Below are 19824 nucleotides of genomic sequence, written 5' to 3'. Positions count from 1 at the left end.
ATGTGTGTTGCCTCCTGACTGAGCTGTGATTACAGAGTGGACAGCTTGCTGGACTTATCCGTTTTTTTCCCAAACACTGGCCTGTTTTCTGGACTAGAAGTTTGCTCTGAGAGATTTCTCTACAAAGCTGAAGTAAGTTGTTTTGATTTACTTGTATTGCTGCCGTTTGCTGAAGAAAAGCCTATTTCTGTTTGGTCTTGGCTTAACCCTTTGGGGACCGGCTGCCTAACCCCCCTTAAGGACCAGGCATCTTTGCTGAAGGGGGGGGGGCGTGTTTGGGGGGGTCAGGCAGCCGGATCCCTAGTAGGGCTAGCCGAGCATAGTGTCCCCCATGTAGCTAGGTGTCCCCCATATTGGCAGCAGCTTCTACGCACCTCCCAGGCTCTAGTGATGAGCAGCTCTACCCCTCTCCGCTCTGGTCGGCATCCTCGCTCACGCTGCCATTAAGTTCCAGGTCGGGGCTTGATGACGTCATCAAGCCAGGACCTAAAACCTACGTCAGAGCGAGCAGGGACGCCGAGAGCAGGGCCGGTGCTAACATAGAGGCAAAGGGGGCAATTGCTCCAGGGCCCCAGAGCCTGTAGGGCCCCCCAAAGGTGCCCCTCCTCTCCTCCAGGTATGGTGACCCATAAGAGTGGGGATGCTGTGTGATTACTCTGTATAGCAAAAGGAGAAGGTGATTAATGGGAACCTCAAAAATGCTTTTTAGGGTACAATTGATGTATACCTGATGATATTGTGTGATGGGAGGAGGAGAATTAGATCAAGCTTGGCAGCCAGCTCAGGGGCCCTGGGGGTGATTTGGTTGGGGGGTATTAGGGGGGCCCCGCAGTTACTCTTGCCCCAGGGCCCCATTGTAGCTAGAACCGGCCCTGGCCGAGCGGAGAGCCGATCGCAGGGGGAACGTCAGGAAGGTGAGTGGATCCTCTTCTTTCCTCCTTACTGCTGCAGCTCTAATAATGATCACTATGATCCACCGGCGTTGATAGCGATCATGTGATCAGGAGCCAAAAACGATGGCTCCTGATCACTGAGGGGAGATGTCAGCTGTCATATGACAGCTTAATCTCCCCTCTCGGGTAACACACGATCGCAGCGGGAGCGAAAATGGCAGGTGGCGTAAATCCTACACCGCATCAGGCTTAGACAGCCACAAGTGCGGCGTAGGATTTACTACAGGTTAAAGGATACCAGAGCCAAAATAACCTAGGAAGCAGATGTATATTGTGACCTGTCCTGATGCCTCCAGCTCCCTAGGGTGGCCATCCGTCCGAATTTAGGCCAGACAGTCCGGTTTTTAGACTGCTTGGCCTCCGTCAGGCGCAAGGCCAGGACGGACAGCCAGATGTCCTCCTTTTTGGGCTGTGTGGAGGGAGAGAGCGCAGAGAAGAGGAAGCGGTGGGCACACTGGAAAAGGGGGGACATATCCCCTCCCCCTTTCCTCACCTTTGGGCTCCCCCTTCCTCGCTCTCCCCTCTAGAACTAAAGTTTTGGGGTGGCTGGCGGTGGGAGGGACTTACCTTGCCTCGCTCCAAGCGCTGAGTAATGATGTCCGTTCATGAGTCATTTGAGCCTGTTCTTTCCTGTGAGTTTAATGATCCGACTCATCCACTGAACCGAATCAGTTCAGTGGATGAGACAGGAGTGTGCAGCTGCAGTTCCTGTTTCATCCACTGAACTGATTCGGCTCAGTGGATGAGTCGGATCACAGGAAAGAACAGGCTCAAATGACTCATGAACCGGACATCACTACTGCTTCGCTGTGGAAGGAGGCAAGGTAAGTCCCGCCTGCTGCCAGCCACCCCAAAACTTTAGTTCTAGATGGGAGCGCGAGGAAGGGGGGGGCCCAAAGGTGAGGAAGGGGGGGGGGGAGTTGTCCTCCCTTTCACACTGCTGTACCTACCGCTCTCCCTTCATTGAGCTCGCCCCTCCTGCCGGGGGACACCTGGATAACTATTCTGGGGACACCTATAGACCTGGCTACATGTACTTGGGACACCCATAGCCCTGGCTAAATATACTGGGGACACCTATAGACCTATCTATATATACTGGGGACACTATACACCTGGCTATCTGTACTGGAGACACCTATACACATGGCTAACTATTCTGGGGGAACCTAAAGACCTGGCTACATATACTTGGGACACCCATAGACCTGGCTACATATACTGGGGACACTATACACCTGGCTATCTGTACTGGGGACACCTATAGACCTGGCTAACTATTCTGGGGACACCCAAAGACCTGGCTACCTATTCTGGGGACATTATACACCTGGCTACCTATTCTGGGGACATTTATACTCATGACTACTTATACTGGGGACACCTATAGACCTGGCTACCTATTCTGGGGGTACCTATTTTGGGGGAACTGCTGTCAGATTATGTGTGTTTATGGGGAACCGCTGTTAACAGATTAAGTGTATTTTGGGGAACCGCTGCCAGATTATGTATGTTAGGGGCACGGCTGCTGCCAGATTTTGCGTATTTTGGGGAACTGCTGCCAGATTGTGTATGTTTGGGGGACCACTGCTGCCAGTTTATATGTATTTTGGGTGTTACGTGTATTTTGGGTGATCCACTGCTAGGTTTTGCGTATTTTGGGGGACTGCTTCCAGATTATATGTATGTTGGGGGGAACTGCTGCTGCCACATTGTCTATTTTGGGGGAACCACTGCCATATTATCTGTATTTTGGAGGAACTTTTACCAGATTACGTGTCTTTTTGGTGAAATGCTGTCAGATTACATCTATTTTTGGGGGCTACACTATGGCAGAGCTCAAACTTCACCGGCAGACCATTTACACCACTGCTAAGGTCATGTATATTTGGCCCCACCCATGACCACGCCCACTTTATGCTTGACCATGCCCACTTTTGGCACGCTCAGTACGATGTCCTCCTTTTCAGGGTGTGATGTCCTCCTTTTTGCGGTTCTGCAAGTGGCCACCCTGCCGCTCCCCCCGTTCTCCTCTGTGCCCCCGCATCATAGCTCAATGCCCCTCCAGCAGCCTCTTCCTGAAGTCGGGCACGCCCTGTGGCCGGAAGCGCTCTAAGCATGCGTATGACATCGCGCGTATGAGGTCATACACATGCGCGCAGTGCTCCTGGCCATGGACGCACTATAGGATGCGTGCAGTCCGGCCAGCGCCTGCGCAGTAGTGCCCGACTCCGGCAAGAGTCTGCCGGAGGTGCATTTAGGTATAATGCGGGGGCAGAGAGTAGAAGGGGGAGCAGTGAGCATGAGGACAGGTCACAGAATATTCCTGCTCCCTCCATTTCTCTAGGTGATTTTGACTCTGGTACCCTTTAAATAAACTGGACTTCCTGGTACACCTGCTGTCTCCTGCGTGCCAGCGGTAGTAAACTTTACACTACCGTGAGTGCGAGTTTACCGACGCCGGCCCCCGTGCCCCTCTTAGGCCTTTTGCACACTATATGAGATTACAATCTTTTTAAATCTGATCCGATTTTGGATTCCGCTTTAAAAAGAACTGCATGCTGTTACGTTTTCTAATCAGAATCAAAAATCGGATCAGATAAAAAATGGGAATTGCATGTAGTGTGCAAGAGGCCTTAAGGTGTCCATGATGAACGGTGCAATATTTTCCTCAGATGCGATCATTGAAATTATCGATAGCTCCCATAAACGGACAGATTAGGGCACCTACTCTCTTCAGATACGATCATAAAATCCAGTAATCCGACCAACAAAATTCTGTATTCCCGTCGACCATAGAATCGTTTCACATTAATTTTCTCCACATACTGAGTCGTTTTCTGTACAATTAAATCGTAAAATCTGATCCAATGATCGCATCTGAGGAATATTGTACCGTTAATAGTCACCCAATCCCTGCTGTGTGTGGCCTCCCCGGGTCTATGGTAGCCTGTGTCGCCTGCACTGGCAGCTGTATGAGAGTGTTACCCATATGGCAGGAGGCCACAAACGGCAGCAAGGGCGCCTCTGGGCATTTTGTCACTCCAGGAAACCTGTGGCGCCTCCCCCCCATGAAAATAATCGTAATGCAGCAGCATGTCACCAGAGAATAATCATATTACAGTTGTGTTTCAGTGCAATACTACGGGCCTCCGATCTACCGCCTCTATACCACTGTGTCCAATTGAACAATGTACTGTTTGATCGTAGTTTTGATACATTTTTGCCGCGGATTGATTGAAAATATGATCAATGTGGGTGGTTGATAATCACCAGATCCAAATCATAGTGAAATAATCTGTCGGTAAAAGTGAATGTATATATTGACAGCTATAGGCTAGGGTTACTGATAAGATTGGGGTGATTAAATTGTGAGGGTAAGATGGGGGGGGGGCAAAGTAGAGAGCGACCAGGAACATATTAATTGCGCTTTCCTCCTGGCGGACTCAAATTGCTTGAGCTGCAGCCACTAGGGGGCTCTCTATAGGCAGTAGCAGTGTTAGGCCAAAGTTGTAGCCACCAGGGACACTCTATAGGCAGTAGCAGTGTTAGGTCAGAGCTGCAGCCACTAGGGGGCTCTCTTTAGGCAGTAGCAGTGTTAGGCCAAAGCTGCAGCCACCAGGGAGCACTCTATAGGCAGTAGCAGTGTTAGGCCGGAGCTGCAGCCACTAGGGGGCGCTCTATAGGCAGTAGCAGTGTTAGGCCAGAGCTGCAGCCACTAGGGGGCACTCTATAGGCAGTAGCAGTGTTAGGCCGGAGCTGAAGCCACTAGGGGGCCCTCTGTAGGCGGTAGCAGTGTTAGGCCAGAGCTGCAGCCACTAGGGGGCGCACTATAGGCGGTAGCAGTGTTAGGCCAGAGCTGCAGCCACTAGGGGGCGCTCTATAGGCAGTAGCAGTGTTAGGCCGGAGCTGCAGCCACTAGGGGGCGCTCTATAGGCAGTAGCAGTGTTGGGCCAGAGCTGCAGCCACTATGGGTTGCTCTATAGGCAGTAGCAGTGTTAGGCCAGAGCTGCAGCCACTAGGGGGCGCGCTATAGGTAGTAGCAGTGTTAGGCCAGAGCTGCAGCCACTAGGGAGCGCTCTATAGGCAGTAGCAGTGTTAGGCCAGAGCTGCAGCCACTAGGGGGCGCTCTATAGGCAGTAGCAGTGTTAGGCCAGAGCTGCAGCCACTAGGGGGCGCGCTATAGGTAGTAGCAGTGTTAGGCCAGAGCTGCAGCCACTAGGGGGCGCTCTATAGGCAGTAGCAGTGTTAGGCCAGAGCTGCAGCCACTAGGGGGCACTCTATAGGCAGTAGCAGTGTTAGGCCGGAGCTGCAGCCACTAGGGGCGCTCTATAGGCAGTAGTAGTGTTAGGCCAGAGCTGCAGCCACTAGGGGGTGCTCTATAGGCAGTAGGAGTGTTAGGCCGGAACTGCAGCCATTAGGGGACACTCTATAGGCAGTAGCAGTGTTAGGCCAGAGCTGCAGCCACTAGGGGGCGCGCTATAGGTAGTAGCAGTGTTAGGCCAGAGCTGCAGCCACTAGGGGGCGCGCTATAGGTAGTAGCAGTGTTAGGCCAGAGCTGCAGCCACTAGGGGGCGCTCTATAGGCAGTAGCAGTGTTAGGCCAGAGCTGCAGCCACTAGGGGGCACTCTATAGGCAGTAGCAGTGTTAGGCCGGAGCTGCAGCCACTAGGGGCGCTCTATAGGCAGTAGTAGTGTTAGGCCAGAGCTGCAGCCACTAGGGGGCACTCTATAGGCAGTAGTAGTGTTAGGCCGGAGCTGCAGCCACTAGGGGGCGTGCTATAGGTAGTAGCAGTGTTAGGCCGGAGCTGCCGCCACTAGGGGGCGCTCTATAGGCAGTAGCAGTGTTAGGCCAGAGCTGCAGCCACTAGGGGGCGCTCTATAGGTAGTAGCAGTGTTAGGCCGGAGCTGCCGCCACTAGGGGGCGCTCTATAGGCAGTAGCAGTGTTAGGTCAGAGCTGCAGCCACTAGGGGGTGTGCTGTAGGCAGTAGCAGTGTTAGGCCGGAGCTGCAGCCACTAGGGGGCGCTCCATAGGCAGCAGCAGTGTAAGCCAGCTCTGCAGTCACTAGGACGCGCTCTATAGGCAGTAGCAGTGTTAAGGAGTCTCGCCCAAGGTCTCCTTACTGAATAGGTGCTGGCTTACTGAATAGGAAGAGCCGAGATTTGAACCCAGGTCACCTGTGCCAGAGGCAGAGCCCTTACACAAAGCAGAGACACGGGGATTGGCCAGCGTCTGCCTGTATATGTGCACTCCTGGCAGGCGGACGGGCCGGTCTTCCATACACCACCGTGTACTTCTAAATGAGTAAATACTAACTTTTATTTGGACTTCATTTCGGTGTCAGGACTCCCGATAAACTGGACTTAAAAAGTGTTGTGTTCAGTAGTCACAGATGAAGAATTACTGAAACTGGGCTTATTTACAGCATTCACCTGCTTTCTTCATGTCTCCAGTCAGGCAGAACAGGAACCAGTGACCCACAGCAGTCTAGATAATCTAATGCAGGTAGAACAGTGCCATCTACAGGCCAGTTGTATGTGCACATAAAGGTGTGTACTCCAACACACGCACTCCAATATTGCTGCCTTGCACTTACTGTCCTGTGAGGATGAGAACGTTATAAGATCCACAGAAGAGGTTCCTCTCCTCCATAATCACCATCTCTGTCTCTGTCTCAGCATACGCCACCTCCAGGCTCTCCCCTGCCTGAGGACACATAAAGAAAAGCCACGCCCACTCATTATTCACATGCAAATCACTAATCAGCATATCGGAGAACAGTCTCCACTCACTTTGACATCTTTGTAATACTTCTCCAGCCTGGGCAGAGTGTTGCCATCTTCTCCTATTTTCGGCACTGGTATGGGTTGTCTTTTGGCGTAGGAGACGCTCACGCCTTTATAGGAAGTTCCCTGGGAAGATAAAGACTTGTTGAGCAGGGAACCTAAAATGGGACAACAACAATGCCACTATTGTCAAGAAAGCGCAACAGATTGCAGTGTAGAACTGCACCATTAGTTTTTGAGGTAGGCCAAACTTTTTCAGCTGCCGTAGATAGTACATGGTGCAGTTCTACACTACCATCTACGGCAGCTGAAAAGTTTGGCCTACCTCAAAATGTAATGGTGCAGTTCTACACTGCAATCATCGAATCCACCATAACATCATCTATGACTGTATGGTTCGGCTCCTGCTCAGCATTAGAAAAGGTGAGGCTGCAGCGCATCATCCGAACAGCGGAAAGGATAATTGGCTGTAGCTTCCGTGCAGGATCTTTACACTAGCAGGTGCAGAAAAAGAGCAACCAAAATTGCCTCTGACCCCTCTCACCCAGCTCACTCCATCTTCCAGCGCATGCCTTCAGGAGTAAGATTCCGGTCAATCACTACCAAAACCTCCAGACACAGGAACAGCTTTTTTCCTCAAGCGGTAGCCATACTTAATGCTGAACCACGTTAGAGCTGCCAGGACTTGATAGTAATCAGCACAGAACTGTAAATGAACAATTCTCACATTGCTTATTGCCACTATACTTGCATAATGTCCTTGACTTGTAATATACACACTGACTGTCCTTGCATTGTTTTTGTTTGTGTTTGTTAAGCAACTGCCAAGACAAATTCCTTGTAGGTGCAAACTTACTTGGCGAAATAAAATGGATTCTGATGAGACGAAATGTCGTGTTTTCGTGATCACGACACGAAACTTGCAATTAGGCCCGGTTCACATTTGTGTTTTTTACCAAAACGGACCAGATGTCCGGATCCGGTTCGGATGCATCCAGTTGCAATCCGGATCCGGTCAGGATCCGGTCCGTTTGCATCCGGATTTTCATCCGTTACGGATCCGGTTGCTATCCGGATCTGTTTTTTAAAGAGGCAGACTATATACATTTTTGGGGTCTGGGAGGTCTGCAGAAGCCCTGAGGTCATTGTTGGAGACAGCCTGACATGGGGAGACCATGCTTGGATAGAGAGACTGCAGTTTGGACCACACATCGATAGCAAAAGTGGAATACATCACAATCAAACAAAACACAAATGAAAAGCCACAAGCCCCCCCAAACAACACTTGTAGTCAACATACCGTGTGCCGGTTTCTCTTTGCGGGGCAGGTCGTCAAACCCCTCGACGTAGGACTTGGCTATCTGCTCCCACAGTCTTTCGCACAGCCTGACATTGCTGTGGTCTTGGTGCCCCTTCTCCCACAGGGCAGGTAGCTGCTGCACCTGTAGAATCAGGTCCTCAGGTGGGAAAGTCCTGACCTCTTCTTGTGACATGGTCCCAAATAGCTCCAGCAAGAACTCACTGCTGCTCCACTCCTCAAATGCTGGGCCCATGTGTCACCATCCAAAATGGCCACTATCACCATAGAAAACGCTACGGAAGTGGGGTACATAGGCTGGATTTTATAGCCAGTGTGTTGTGTCATTTCAGTTTCTCATTGATTTCTGCTGTGCGGATGGTTTAGTCAGGATCCGGTCCGGGTGCGGCGGCCGGATGAAACGTACGGCGAAAATAGAGCAGGTTGGAAAAATCCGGACCGTAGCCCAGAGTCCGGATCCGGTCAGGATCTGGTCAGTGAGGAACGGACGAGTGTGTAGGATCCATAGAGTTACATTGGATCGCCAAACATCCGTTCCGTTTGTACAGTATACGGTCCGGATCCGGTACGGAAAATCCTGACGGCGAACGCCAATGTGAACCAGGCCTAATTGTAATTAATTGTAATTAACCGAAAAATCTTAATTTCGTAATTTTGTGTTAAATCGGAATTTCATGTTTCAGTTATTCCGTAATGTATCGGAATTACGAAAATGACCAAAAACTGAAATCGTAATTTCTTGTTTGACATGAAATTATAGCTAATGTGAAATTGGAATTTCATGTTCTACATGGAAATTCATCTCAAACAATCACAATTACGAAAATGATTGTAATTACGAAAAATGTGTGTAATTTTTAGTGATTATGATTTTTCCATTACAATCGCAGTCGTAATTATGAAAATTATGCAGTATTTTTTGAAATGGTAATCGCACATATCGATCATCACTGGTGCTGAGAACAATAATGATTTTCAATTTAAGCCCACAGTGCAGACTGGGACAAATCGCAACTACAGGACCTCTTATCATCCAGAACCTTCTCACAAATTCAGGTCAAATCTCAGCAGAAACCGAAATCTCTGCTAAACAGCGGCGTTGCTAGGATGCGAAGAGATCCAGGGCACTTTTGGGCGCTCCTGCTGGAAAATGGGTGTGGCCATGCACCAAAATGTGGGTGTGGTCATGGGTGGAGCCAAATTTACTCGTCTTAGTAGGCCTGCCCAGCAAAATGTTGGATGACGTCCCCTCTCCATTAATACAAAAAAAAAATGCAGCATAGCACATACGTAAATATAGTTACCTGGCTTCTGTGCTGGCTGTTCTGGCTTTCTGCTGGGTGGGCCAGCCTGCTGCCAGGTTAGGTTATCTGGAAGTTCCCCCATAGCATTCCCTGACCTTCTGGTGGGCCCCCTCCTATGCTCCCACGTCCTCCCATTGAGGCACTACAACTCCCAGCATGCCCCCATAGAAGAACCACAGCTCCCTGTATGCCCCCATAAAGGCACCACAGCACCCAGTATGCCCACATAGAGGCACTACAGCACCCAGCATAACCCCCAGTTGATGCACCACAGCTCCCAGCATGCCCACCATTGAAGCACCATAGCTGACTCTGCCTGGGGGACATCCGGGGCACCCTAGAATAGATACGGGGCATGTGTCACTGATCTTTTGGGCTAGCGACATCCCTGCTGCTAAATACTGCTTCCTATTCCTGCACATCTCACAGAAGGTTATGTACGGCTGGAGAACTGCTGGCTACAAGAGCTCAGGCTCTCCACTGTCCTTGCTTTGAGATCATTTCTGATGCAGATTTTCCCCGGACCTCTGCTAATGGGGTACAGGGCCGGTTCAAGCTCCAGTGTGGCCCTCCTCCGGCAAAAGTAACTTTGGGGGCCCCCTTAGCACAGCCCCACCCCCACAGCAAATTCACCATCCTGGGCCTCCTAGCTGGCTGACAGGCCCCATCCCACCCCCAGGCAGGACACAGGAGGCAGCACCATGCTCTATGCTCTGGTCTCCACCTCTTCCTCATTCCCTGCAGGCATGATTAGGGTCACCATAGCTGTGGGGGAGGAGGGGAGACACTTGGGGGAGACTACAGGTTCTGGAGCCCTGGGGAAAATGCCTCTATGGAAGCGTCATCGGTGATGGGGCATCTGATTATTCAGTAATTCTGCAGAACATCTGCCCAACCAGAGGACCTAAGAAGTGTGATGTAATAGAGCTGTACCTGCAGGATCATGGCCTCATTCCGCACCAGCCTCTCAGCCTCCAGGTCCAGCAGAAGCTCCTTCGTCAGGTAACACCAGTGATGGGACACCAAGAGACAACCAAAGAGCTGCTTCTTCTTCAAGTATCCTAACAGCAACAAGAAACAGAAAAGGACAACAAGGACTGGCACCAGGGGTGTAACTAGAGGGGCCCAGAGCTGTGGGGAGCCCCATCTACTAACCTTCCCTTCCTCCGATACAGGGGACTATACTTCAGATCAGGTAGTTTTGTGGCTACACTTGTTATGGGTTTGAAGATCATGATGGCCACACTTGTGTTATGTCCCTTGTGAGATGGACTCCCAGGCCGTGAAGGACATCAAGGGGAGGCAAGGGAAGGGGTGTGACCATTGGGGGGGGGGGGGGCATGAAAGGTTTTCTGGGGAACCCCATGAATTGTAATTAGGCCACTGTCTGGCAGTCAGGAGCATGGGCGGGCAGACTTTACTGGATAGGTCCAAGGATAACTGGAACGGACATGTTCTCTTTGTTCTTACAACAAGGTTTAGACTTGAAACATCCGGGTACCAGACCAGTTCCAATAGCAAATCACTTTTCTATTGCATCCTCAGTAAAACAGACAAACAACGTGTTGTGGACAGCCTGACAGCCATTTCACGGGTCTCCCCCACTTCCTCAGAGGCCACAGATAAAGTTCCCGGTGAGACCTGCCAAGAGGCTGTTGGGCTATCCACTCCATGTTGTTTGTCTGTTTTACTGAGGATGCAATATATCAAGATAACAACAAAGAAATTCCATCAAGACAACAGAAGCAGAGCTATCGCAGGATTGGTCAGTAACTGAGGGAATCTGGTAAATGGCTCCGGTCTCCGGTGGACCAGACAATTGGTACGACAAAGTTTAGACTTGAAAGATCTGAGCACCAGACCAGTTCCAATAGCAAATCGCCTCTTTTTTTAGGCAAAGAGGTGTCTTTTATATATAAATATATATATTATTCGCTGGTGGAAGTTGGAGATGATTTTGCATTAAATCATTAAATTTACTAAATTCCCCAACCAAGAGCAAAGATCATTAAAGAACATCTACATTTCTCCTCTAAATCTTGATGGCCTGGGCATATGCCTGAGTAGCCTATCCAGCTGGCAGAGCCTTGGCACAGAGTAGACGTTTGTGGACTCACCTAGGATCTTTTTGGAGAGATGGACCGGGAGGCAGCGTATGAAGTCCCGGTACTTCGTCACACCGGATGTGGACTGGAAAGAAGTAGGGACCACCATGAGTGTCGGGTCATCTTCTGTCTGGTGGTCCGGTACCTCCAACTGGACTCGCCCACCATCATCCTCAACTGCTTCCTTCTGGGTCTCTGTGGGAATAAATACAGAAAACCTTAACTAGTGGTGTCCAGCAGGGGTGCTGCTAAAGTTTTATTTGTGGCCCCAAGCGGCAAATAATTTGTGCCAACCCTCATTACCCATGTGGGTCACATGGCCCAGATCCAACCCCCGGGCCCCAAAACTCCCCCGTTCTCCTGACGGCCACCCGGGACTCTAAAGTGAGGCCCTAAGCAAAGGCTTGTCTTGCTTGTACCCTGGCGACGCCCCTGGTGGCCAGACAATCAGAGGAGGGTAAAAATCTGAGAAATTGAAGGACACGGCTCTCTCACTACTGTTTCACATACATACCTCCCAACTTTTTGAGATGAGAAAGGGGGACACTTAAGCCACACCCCTAATCACGCCCCTGGCACACCCCTAGTCACGTATACTATGAAGATTTCATAAGAAAAATGTTGTTTTGTAATTCATACCACACTGGTCCTTTCTATCCTGGTTAATTTTCCTTCATATAAACATTTTAAAATTAGTAACATATCAATTTAAAGGATGGGAATAAAGTTTAGAGTCAGACAAACACATTTTTTAGTAGAGAAATATATATATTTATATAGAAAGAGGGACAAAGTCCTGAAAGAGGGACAAATAAGGAGGAAAGAGGGACAGGGCTCCCAAAGAGGGACTGTCCCTCCAAAGGAGGGACAGTTGGGAGCTATGCACATACTGTATTTTCATAGGATCTAGTTGCTCTATGAATTACCTCTATGTATATGTATGCACTGGTATTGTTGGCTGTTTCTGTTGTAATAGGCATGACCTGTATATGTCCTGTATACCTGTTATCATCTATATCGCAGTCTGGACAGCACTACGGAAGATGGTAGCACTATATAAATGCGTGAATATTAGTAGTAATAGCAGCAGCAGTACTGCTAATAACAACTGAGCTTTACATTTGGTGTAGGGGAAAGTTCCACAGCTCACCAGGAAACTAATGAATGATATATGAGACGACACAAATGAACGTTGACAAATAAGAGTTCCCTGGTAAGAGAGGGGTCCGCTTACATCCCTGTGCAGAGCTGCCAGTAAATGATCTGCCACGTATAAATGTCACCAGTTCTGCAATCCATATCAACCCCCCCCCCCCCCCCCCAAACCTGTGCTGGTGGGGGGTCTACAGAGTTCTGATGGGTGACATCACTCCTGCCAGTTCTTCAGACTATATGTCACTGCTCCACCTTCTACCTGCTCCCCACCACTGTGAAGACCACCTAAGCACCTCCACTCCCAGCACCAAACCTCAGTGGCTCTCTGCATAGCAACTAATCTCAGTCACTCTGCAGAGCAACAAATCTCAGTAGTTCTGTACATAGCACTAAATCTCAGGGACTCTCTGCAGAGCACCAAATCTTAGTGACTCTCTGCAGAGCACCAAATCTCAGTGACTCTCTGTAGAGCACCAAATCTCAGTGAGGGCTCATCCACACTATAAGCGCTTTTCTGAGCGCTTGTGATTAAAGAGAACCTGTACTGAGTAAAAATATTTAAAATAAACACATGAGGTAACTTCAAATGAACATTACAGAGTTACCTTGCCATCAGTTCCTCTCAGAAGCTCACCATTTTCTTTTGACAATAATCCCTTCCAATTCTGACAATATTTTGTCAGAACTGAAATATATCAGTTGCTGTCAGTAAAATATCAGTTGCTGTCAGTTATAGCTGGGAGGAAAACTGATGTACCAGGTAATGTCCATGTTTTCCTATGGCTCAAGTGGGCGATGTTACAGTTTAACTGTGTGCTGACCAAAAAGCTGTTATGGGTAATGGCCATTTTCAAAATGGAGGACGGAAAATTCCCTTGATCACAGTGAACAAACAGGACGCGGGACAGGAGAAAGACACTGAGGAGTAGACTACATGGAAGGAAAGTATGACTTGTGTATGCTTATTTTGACTTTTAATTTTCAGTTCAGGTTTTCTTTAACAACCGATTAAAAATTGATTTTTTTAAAAATCTCTCCCATTCACTTTCATTAAAATCGCAGTAAAAATTGCAGCGATTGCGTACGTGAAAAATCGATGCGCTTTTTATCACAATTTTAATGAAAGTGAATGGGAGCGATTTTTAAAAAGCGCTCAGAAAAGCGCTTATAGTGTGGCTGAGCCCTGACTCTCTGCAGAGCACCAAATCTCAGTGACTCTCTGCACAGCACCAAATCTCAGTGACTCTCTGCAGAGCACCAAATCTCAGTGACTCTCTGCAGAGCACCAAATCTCAGTGACTCTCTGCACAGCACCAAATCTCAGTGACTCTCTGCAGAGCACCAAATCTCAGTGACTCTCTGCAGAGCACCAAATCTCAGTGACTCTCTGCACAGCACCAAATCTCAGTGACTCTCTGCAGGGCACCAAATCTCAGTGACTCTCTGCAGAGCACCAAATCTCAGTGACTCTCTGCAGAGCACCAAATCTCAGTGACTCTCTGCACAGCACCAAATCTCAGTGACTCTCTGCAGAGCACCAAATCTCAGTGACTCTCTGCACAGCACCAAATCTCAGTGACTCTCTGTACAGCACCAAATCTCAGTGACTCTCTGCAGGGGACCAAATCTCAGTGACTCTCTGCACAGCACCAAATCTCAGTGACTCTCTGCAGAGCACCAAATCTCAGTGACTGTCTGCAGAGCGCCAAATCTCAGTGACTCTCTGCAGAGCACCAAATCTCAGTGACTCTCTGCAGAGCACCAAATCTCAGTGACTCTCTGCAGAGCACCAAATCTCAGTGACTCTCTGCAGAGCACTAAATCTCAGTGACTCTCTGCAGAGTTCCAAATCTCAGTGACTCTCTGTACAGCACCAAATCTCAGTGACTCTATACAGCACCAAATCTCAGTGACTCTCTGCACAGCACCAAATCTCAGTGACTCTCTGCAGAGCACCAAATCTCAGTGACTCTCTATACAGCACCAAATCTCAGTGACTCTCTGCAGGGCACCAAATCTCAGTGACTCTCTGCACAGCACCAAATCTCAGTGACTCTCTGCAGAGCACCAAATCTCAGTGACTCTCTGCAGAGCGCCAAATCTCAGTGACTCTCTGCAGAGCACCAAATCTCAGTGACTCTCTGCAGAGCACCAAATCTCAGTGACTCTCTGCAGAGCACCAAATCTCAGTGACTCTCTGCAGAGCACCAAATCTCAGTGACTCTCTGCAGAGTTCCAAATCTCATTGACTCTCTGTACAGCACCAAATCTCAGTGACTCTATACAGCACCAAATCTCAGTGACTCTCTGCAGAGCACCACATCTCAGTGACTCTCTGCAGAGCGCCAAATCTCAGTGACTCTCTGCAGAGCACCAAATCTCAGTGACTCTCTGCACAGCACCAAATCTCAGTGACTCTCTGCACAGCACCAAATCTCAGTGAATCTTTGTATTGCACTAAATCTCAGTCTTTGTGTAAAAGAAACACACAAAGCAAGATGTTGTTAGAGGATCTTCCAGGAATACAGAACACGCAGGGACACGGTGAGACTAGTAAAGCGTAGTTATGTTTGTAGTAGATTATCGATAGTTATGGAAGGGGACACACAGACCGATGCGCTTTTTATCACAATTTTAATGAAAGTGAATGGGAGCGATTTTTAAAAAGCGCTCAGAAAAGCGCTTATAGTGTGGCTGAGCCCTGACTCTCTGCAGAGCACCAAATCTCAGTGACTCTCTGCACAGCACCAAATCTCAGTGACTCTCTGCAGAGCACCAAATCTCAGTGACTCTCTGCACAGCACCAAATCTCAGTGACTCTCTGCAGAGCACCAAATCTCAGTGACTCTCTGCAGAGCACCAAATCTCAGTGACTCTCTGCAGAGCACCAAATCTCAGTGACTCTCTGCAGGGCACCAAATCTCAGTGACTCTCTGCAGATCACCAAATCTCAGTGACTCTCTGCAGAGCACCAAATCTCAGTGACTCTCTGCAGGGCACCAAATCTCAGTGACTCTCTGCAGAGCACCAAATCTCAGTGACTCTCTGCAGAGCACCAAATCGCAGTGACTCTCTGCAGAGCACCAAATCTCAGTGACTCTCTGCAGAGCACCAAATCTCAGTGACTCTCTGCAGAGCACCAAATCTCAGTGACTCTATACAGCACCAAATCTCAGTGACTCTCTGCACAGCACCAAATCTCAGTGACTCTCTGCACAGCACCAAATCTCAGTGACTCTCTGCAGAGCACCAAATCTCAGTGACTCTCTGCACAGCACCAAATCTCAGTGACTCTCTGCACAGCACCAAATCTCAGTGACTCTCTGTACAGCACCAAATCTCAGTGACTCTCTGCAGGGCACCAAATCTCAGTGACTCTCTGCAGAGCACCAAATCTCAGTGACTCTCTGCAGAGCACCAAATCTCAGTGACTCTATACAGCACCAAATCTCAGTGACTCTCTGCACAGCACCAAATCTCAGTGACTCTCTGCAGAGCACCAAATCTCAGTGACTCTCTATACAGCACCAAATCTCAGTGACTCTCTGCAGAGCACCAAATCTCAGTGACTCTCTGCAGAGCACCAAATCTCAGTGACTCTCTGCACAGCACCAAATCTCAGTGACTCTCTGCAGAGCACCAAATCTCAGTGACTCTCTGCAGAGCACCAAATCGCAGTGACTCTCTGCAGAGCACCAAATCTCAGTGACTCTCTGCAGAGCACCAAATCTCAGTGACTCTCTGCAGAGCACCAAATCTCAGTGACTCTGCAGAGCACCAAATCTCAGTGACTCTCTGCAGAGCATGTGTAAAATAAACACACAACGCAAGATATTATTAGAGGATCTTCCAGGAATACAGAACACGCAGGGACACGGTGAGACTAGTATAGCGTAGTTATGTTTGTAGTAGATTATCGATAGTTATGGAAGGGGACACACAGACCGAGGCTACCCCAATAGCAGCCAGTGTCAGCAGGTGGGAGGAGTGCTGTTCTCACTGTGTGGGGCCCCCTCGGCCATGTGGGCCTCTCCAAAACAAAATACAAGTCTGGACATACGATGGGGTACTAAGGGGCCCAGTCTGAACTAAACTGTGTAGAACTGGATGGAAGGTATTGGCCAACCTGTACAGAGGACAAATGGCCATTTATCCAGAAATATACATCTAGTTTTAAACTCTCTTTTTAAGAGGACCTGTAACCCAGCATTGAACATCACCCTAATCAGTAGCCAATACTCCCTTTCCCACGAGAAATCTTTACCTTTTCACACACAGATCATCAGGGGGTGCTGTATGGCTGATATTGTGGTGAACCCCCCCCCCCCCCCCCCCCCACAGTGTGATGTCATGACCAAGGTCCTGACAGTTTGCTGTGTGTGAACCTCATTGCATTATGGGAATTTTTTTTCCCCAACTGCTAATCTAGCAGAATCTCCCTCTGTGTACAAATCACCTGGCAGAAATAAAGATGTCACCACCAATGATAATTTTCAGAATCAGGGAGAGGAAAGAGTTTACAATGGGTAAACACTGACTAATCTATAGATGAATATTGTAAAAAAATAAGCAATGTTATTTTCACAACAGGTCCTCTTTAAGTTATGTTAGTTTACATTGAGCTCCTCCTAGTTATCAGTGACCGGTCCTGCCTACGATCTTCTCTCTTACCCCGCTGCTGCCTGTGGCGAGCGATCAGCACGTGGATGAGGTTGGCAGCGCCGTGCAGCAGGTGTGGGCTGCACATTTGCAGCAGCAGTAAAGCGTAGTTAGCTTTGGTCCAGTAGGACCCGTTCTTGAACCAGTCCCAAGTCTCCACCATGAACTGGAGCAGCAGGTGGCGGTTCAGTGCCCGGTCCGAGCTGGCGGTGCTGAGGTCTTGCGCCAGGCTCGGGTTTATCCTGGAGCGGCTGTAGGTAAAATCTTTCCCTAAGGCCGGCTGCAGGACCCGCTCCACGTACGCCAACAAGTCCAAACTCTTCAGCCGCCTGATGACCCCGAACAGGAACCTCCGCTGGGAGTTGTCGCCCGCTCTGATGAACCATTCCTTGGTGACGGCGAGTTTTCCGGCCAGCACGCAGCTCTCGCACGCCTGGCACAGCGGCACGCCGCAAGCTTGGCTCTCGCAACGCAGGTCTGCCCCACCCTGCAGCTTGAGCTCCGAAATCTCCATGGCTTTCATCCTGCCGGCCAGTCAGCGGTGCAAGGGGGTCTTCCTCCAGAGTCAGACCATCCCCTCACCACCATCTAACGTGAGCCATCGAGGCCGGGAAATCATGTCACAGATTCACTCCCAGGACAGCCGCTGTTTGCACAACTTTCTCTCCATTGTTGTGGAATCCAAGGAGACGGTGAAAGCCACAATTACTGGAGTACGGCAGCCAGGCCAGGGGAGGTACCGTAATCCATACAATAGCCTGCCTGTCGCTGCACAGGAAGGTGCTGTGCCTGGATTAACCATGCAGTGACCACAGCACCAGGTCGCCCCACCGATATCACCACAGATATGTGACTGAGAGGAAAGCCAGCGGCTCAACTGCCTCAAAAGAGGGAAGGAGCGCAAGGTGGCGCCAAAGGACAACTGAAGTGGGAAGAATATAGAGGCTGCTATATTTATTTTTCTTAATACAATACCAGTTGCCTGGCTGTCTTGCTGCTGTCTTTGGCTGCAGTAGTGGCTGAATCACACACCTGAAACAAGCATGCAGCTACAGTCACACTTAAGTCAGAGCACCTGATCTGCTGCATGCTTGTTCAGGGGCTGTGGCTACAAGTATTATGTTGGGAATACACGGTTCGTTTTTGAGTCATCTAGATGGTTCGATAGATAATTTCCTACATGTCCGATCTCCCTTTCGCCGCTCGATTTCTGATAGAAGTGAATGGAAAAAGATAAGAAAAACGAACGGAAGATAAGAGAGTCGACTGCAGAATCGATCGAGAGGAGAATCGAGCGCCAGAAATGAATGAATTCCCAGTATTAGAGGCAGAGGATCAGCAGGACAGCCAGGCAACTGGTATTGATTAAAAGGTAATTAACATGGCAGCCTCCATATTCCTCTCTCTTCAGTTGTCCTTTAAAGAGAGTCTGAAGCGAGAATAAATCTCGCTTCAGACCTCAGAGTTGTGCCCCTGCTAAAACGCCGCTATCCCGCGGCTTAACGGAGGTCCCTGATCCCCTAAATCCCCTCCGTACAGCGGGGGAGCGCTTCCGCATTGGGGCAGGGCTAGCCGCCGCAGCCCTGCCCCACGCACGTCTGCCAGACGCGTGTCTCCGCCTCTCCCCGGCCCTCTCAGTCTTCCTTCACTGAGAGGGGCGGGGGAGAGGCGGCGATGCGCCGCTGATAGTCGCGCTGGGAGGCAGGGCTGCAGCCGTTAGCCCTGCTACCAGGAAGAGATTTTTCACAACCAACTTTGCGACCAAGTCTTGCAGGGGTGGGTTTGGGGGCTAAGGGACCCCCGTTTAGCCACGGGATAGCAGCGTTTTAGCAGGGGCACACATGCCCCTGCTGACTATGAGCTCTGAAGCGAGATTTATTCTCGCTTCAGAGTCTCTTTAAGCTGGCTAGACATCTAGCGATTTTAATTGTAGAAACAAAAATCTAATCTGATTCACAAATTTTATCGAATCTGCCAAAAATTGGTGCCTCAACAAGCATGGCCGATCGACAGCCAAACCAAGAAATGAATCAAATGTATCGATAGAGCATGCTGGGGAAGTCTCAGACCGGTTGAAATGGGCGTGGCCATGACATTGTATGGGCAGAGCTAACGTAATGATGTAAATGTAACCCTGTGTGTGTGTCATTGCAACACACACAGCAAGAGTTAAATATGCATTTCGTTTTTGTAGAAAGTGCTGCTGTAAAGAGTCTGCAGGTGCCACCAGGGGGAGCCCATTATCAGAAAAGAGGAGAGAGAAGCTGCCCAGCATGTAACAGGTTTTGGCAGTTGAAGGCTAGTGAGGGGGAGGAGTCAAGTAGCCGTGGAGACTGAGCTGTAGAGATGGGAAGTTCGGATCTTTTCAATGATCCGGATGATTCGAATCGGATCATTGAAGAGATCTGGATCTTTGATCCGAATCTCGGATCATTTTACTACCGAAGCATTCGGGGGTGAAATGAATAGCAGGACAGGACTTTCCCTGCGGTGAACAGAGAAGGGGAGGGAGTGGACACACAGAGAAGGGGAGAAGATGGACA

At 49.5% G+C, this 19824-nt stretch overlaps 1 protein-coding gene across 1 annotated transcript in view; it reads right to left on the bottom strand.

The window, feature by feature from the left end:
- Positions 1 to 18091, bottom strand: part of LOC137541430 (F-box and WD repeat domain containing protein 10B-like) — a 60832-nt gene extending 42741 nt beyond the window's left edge. The window contains exons 1-5 of the mRNA XM_068262712.1: positions 17294 to 18091; positions 11480 to 11662; positions 10296 to 10423; positions 6747 to 6866; positions 6551 to 6660 (exon numbers count right to left, since the gene is read on the bottom strand). Of these exons, the coding sequence (XP_068118813.1) occupies positions 6551 to 6660; positions 6747 to 6866; positions 10296 to 10423; positions 11480 to 11662; positions 17294 to 17804 (1052 nt within the window). The 5' untranslated portion in view covers positions 17805 to 18091. The remainder of the gene's footprint in view (positions 1 to 6550; positions 6661 to 6746; positions 6867 to 10295; positions 10424 to 11479; positions 11663 to 17293) is intronic.
- Between the last annotated feature and the right edge of the window lie 1733 nt (positions 18092 to 19824).

This window comes from Hyperolius riggenbachi, chromosome 12, assembly GCF_040937935.1.
Source record: "Hyperolius riggenbachi isolate aHypRig1 chromosome 12, aHypRig1.pri, whole genome shotgun sequence".
NCBI lineage: Eukaryota > Metazoa > Chordata > Amphibia > Anura > Hyperoliidae > Hyperolius > Hyperolius riggenbachi.
Note: the sequence above shows the minus strand (reverse complement) of the source record. Positions and strands in the feature narration are given on the sequence as shown.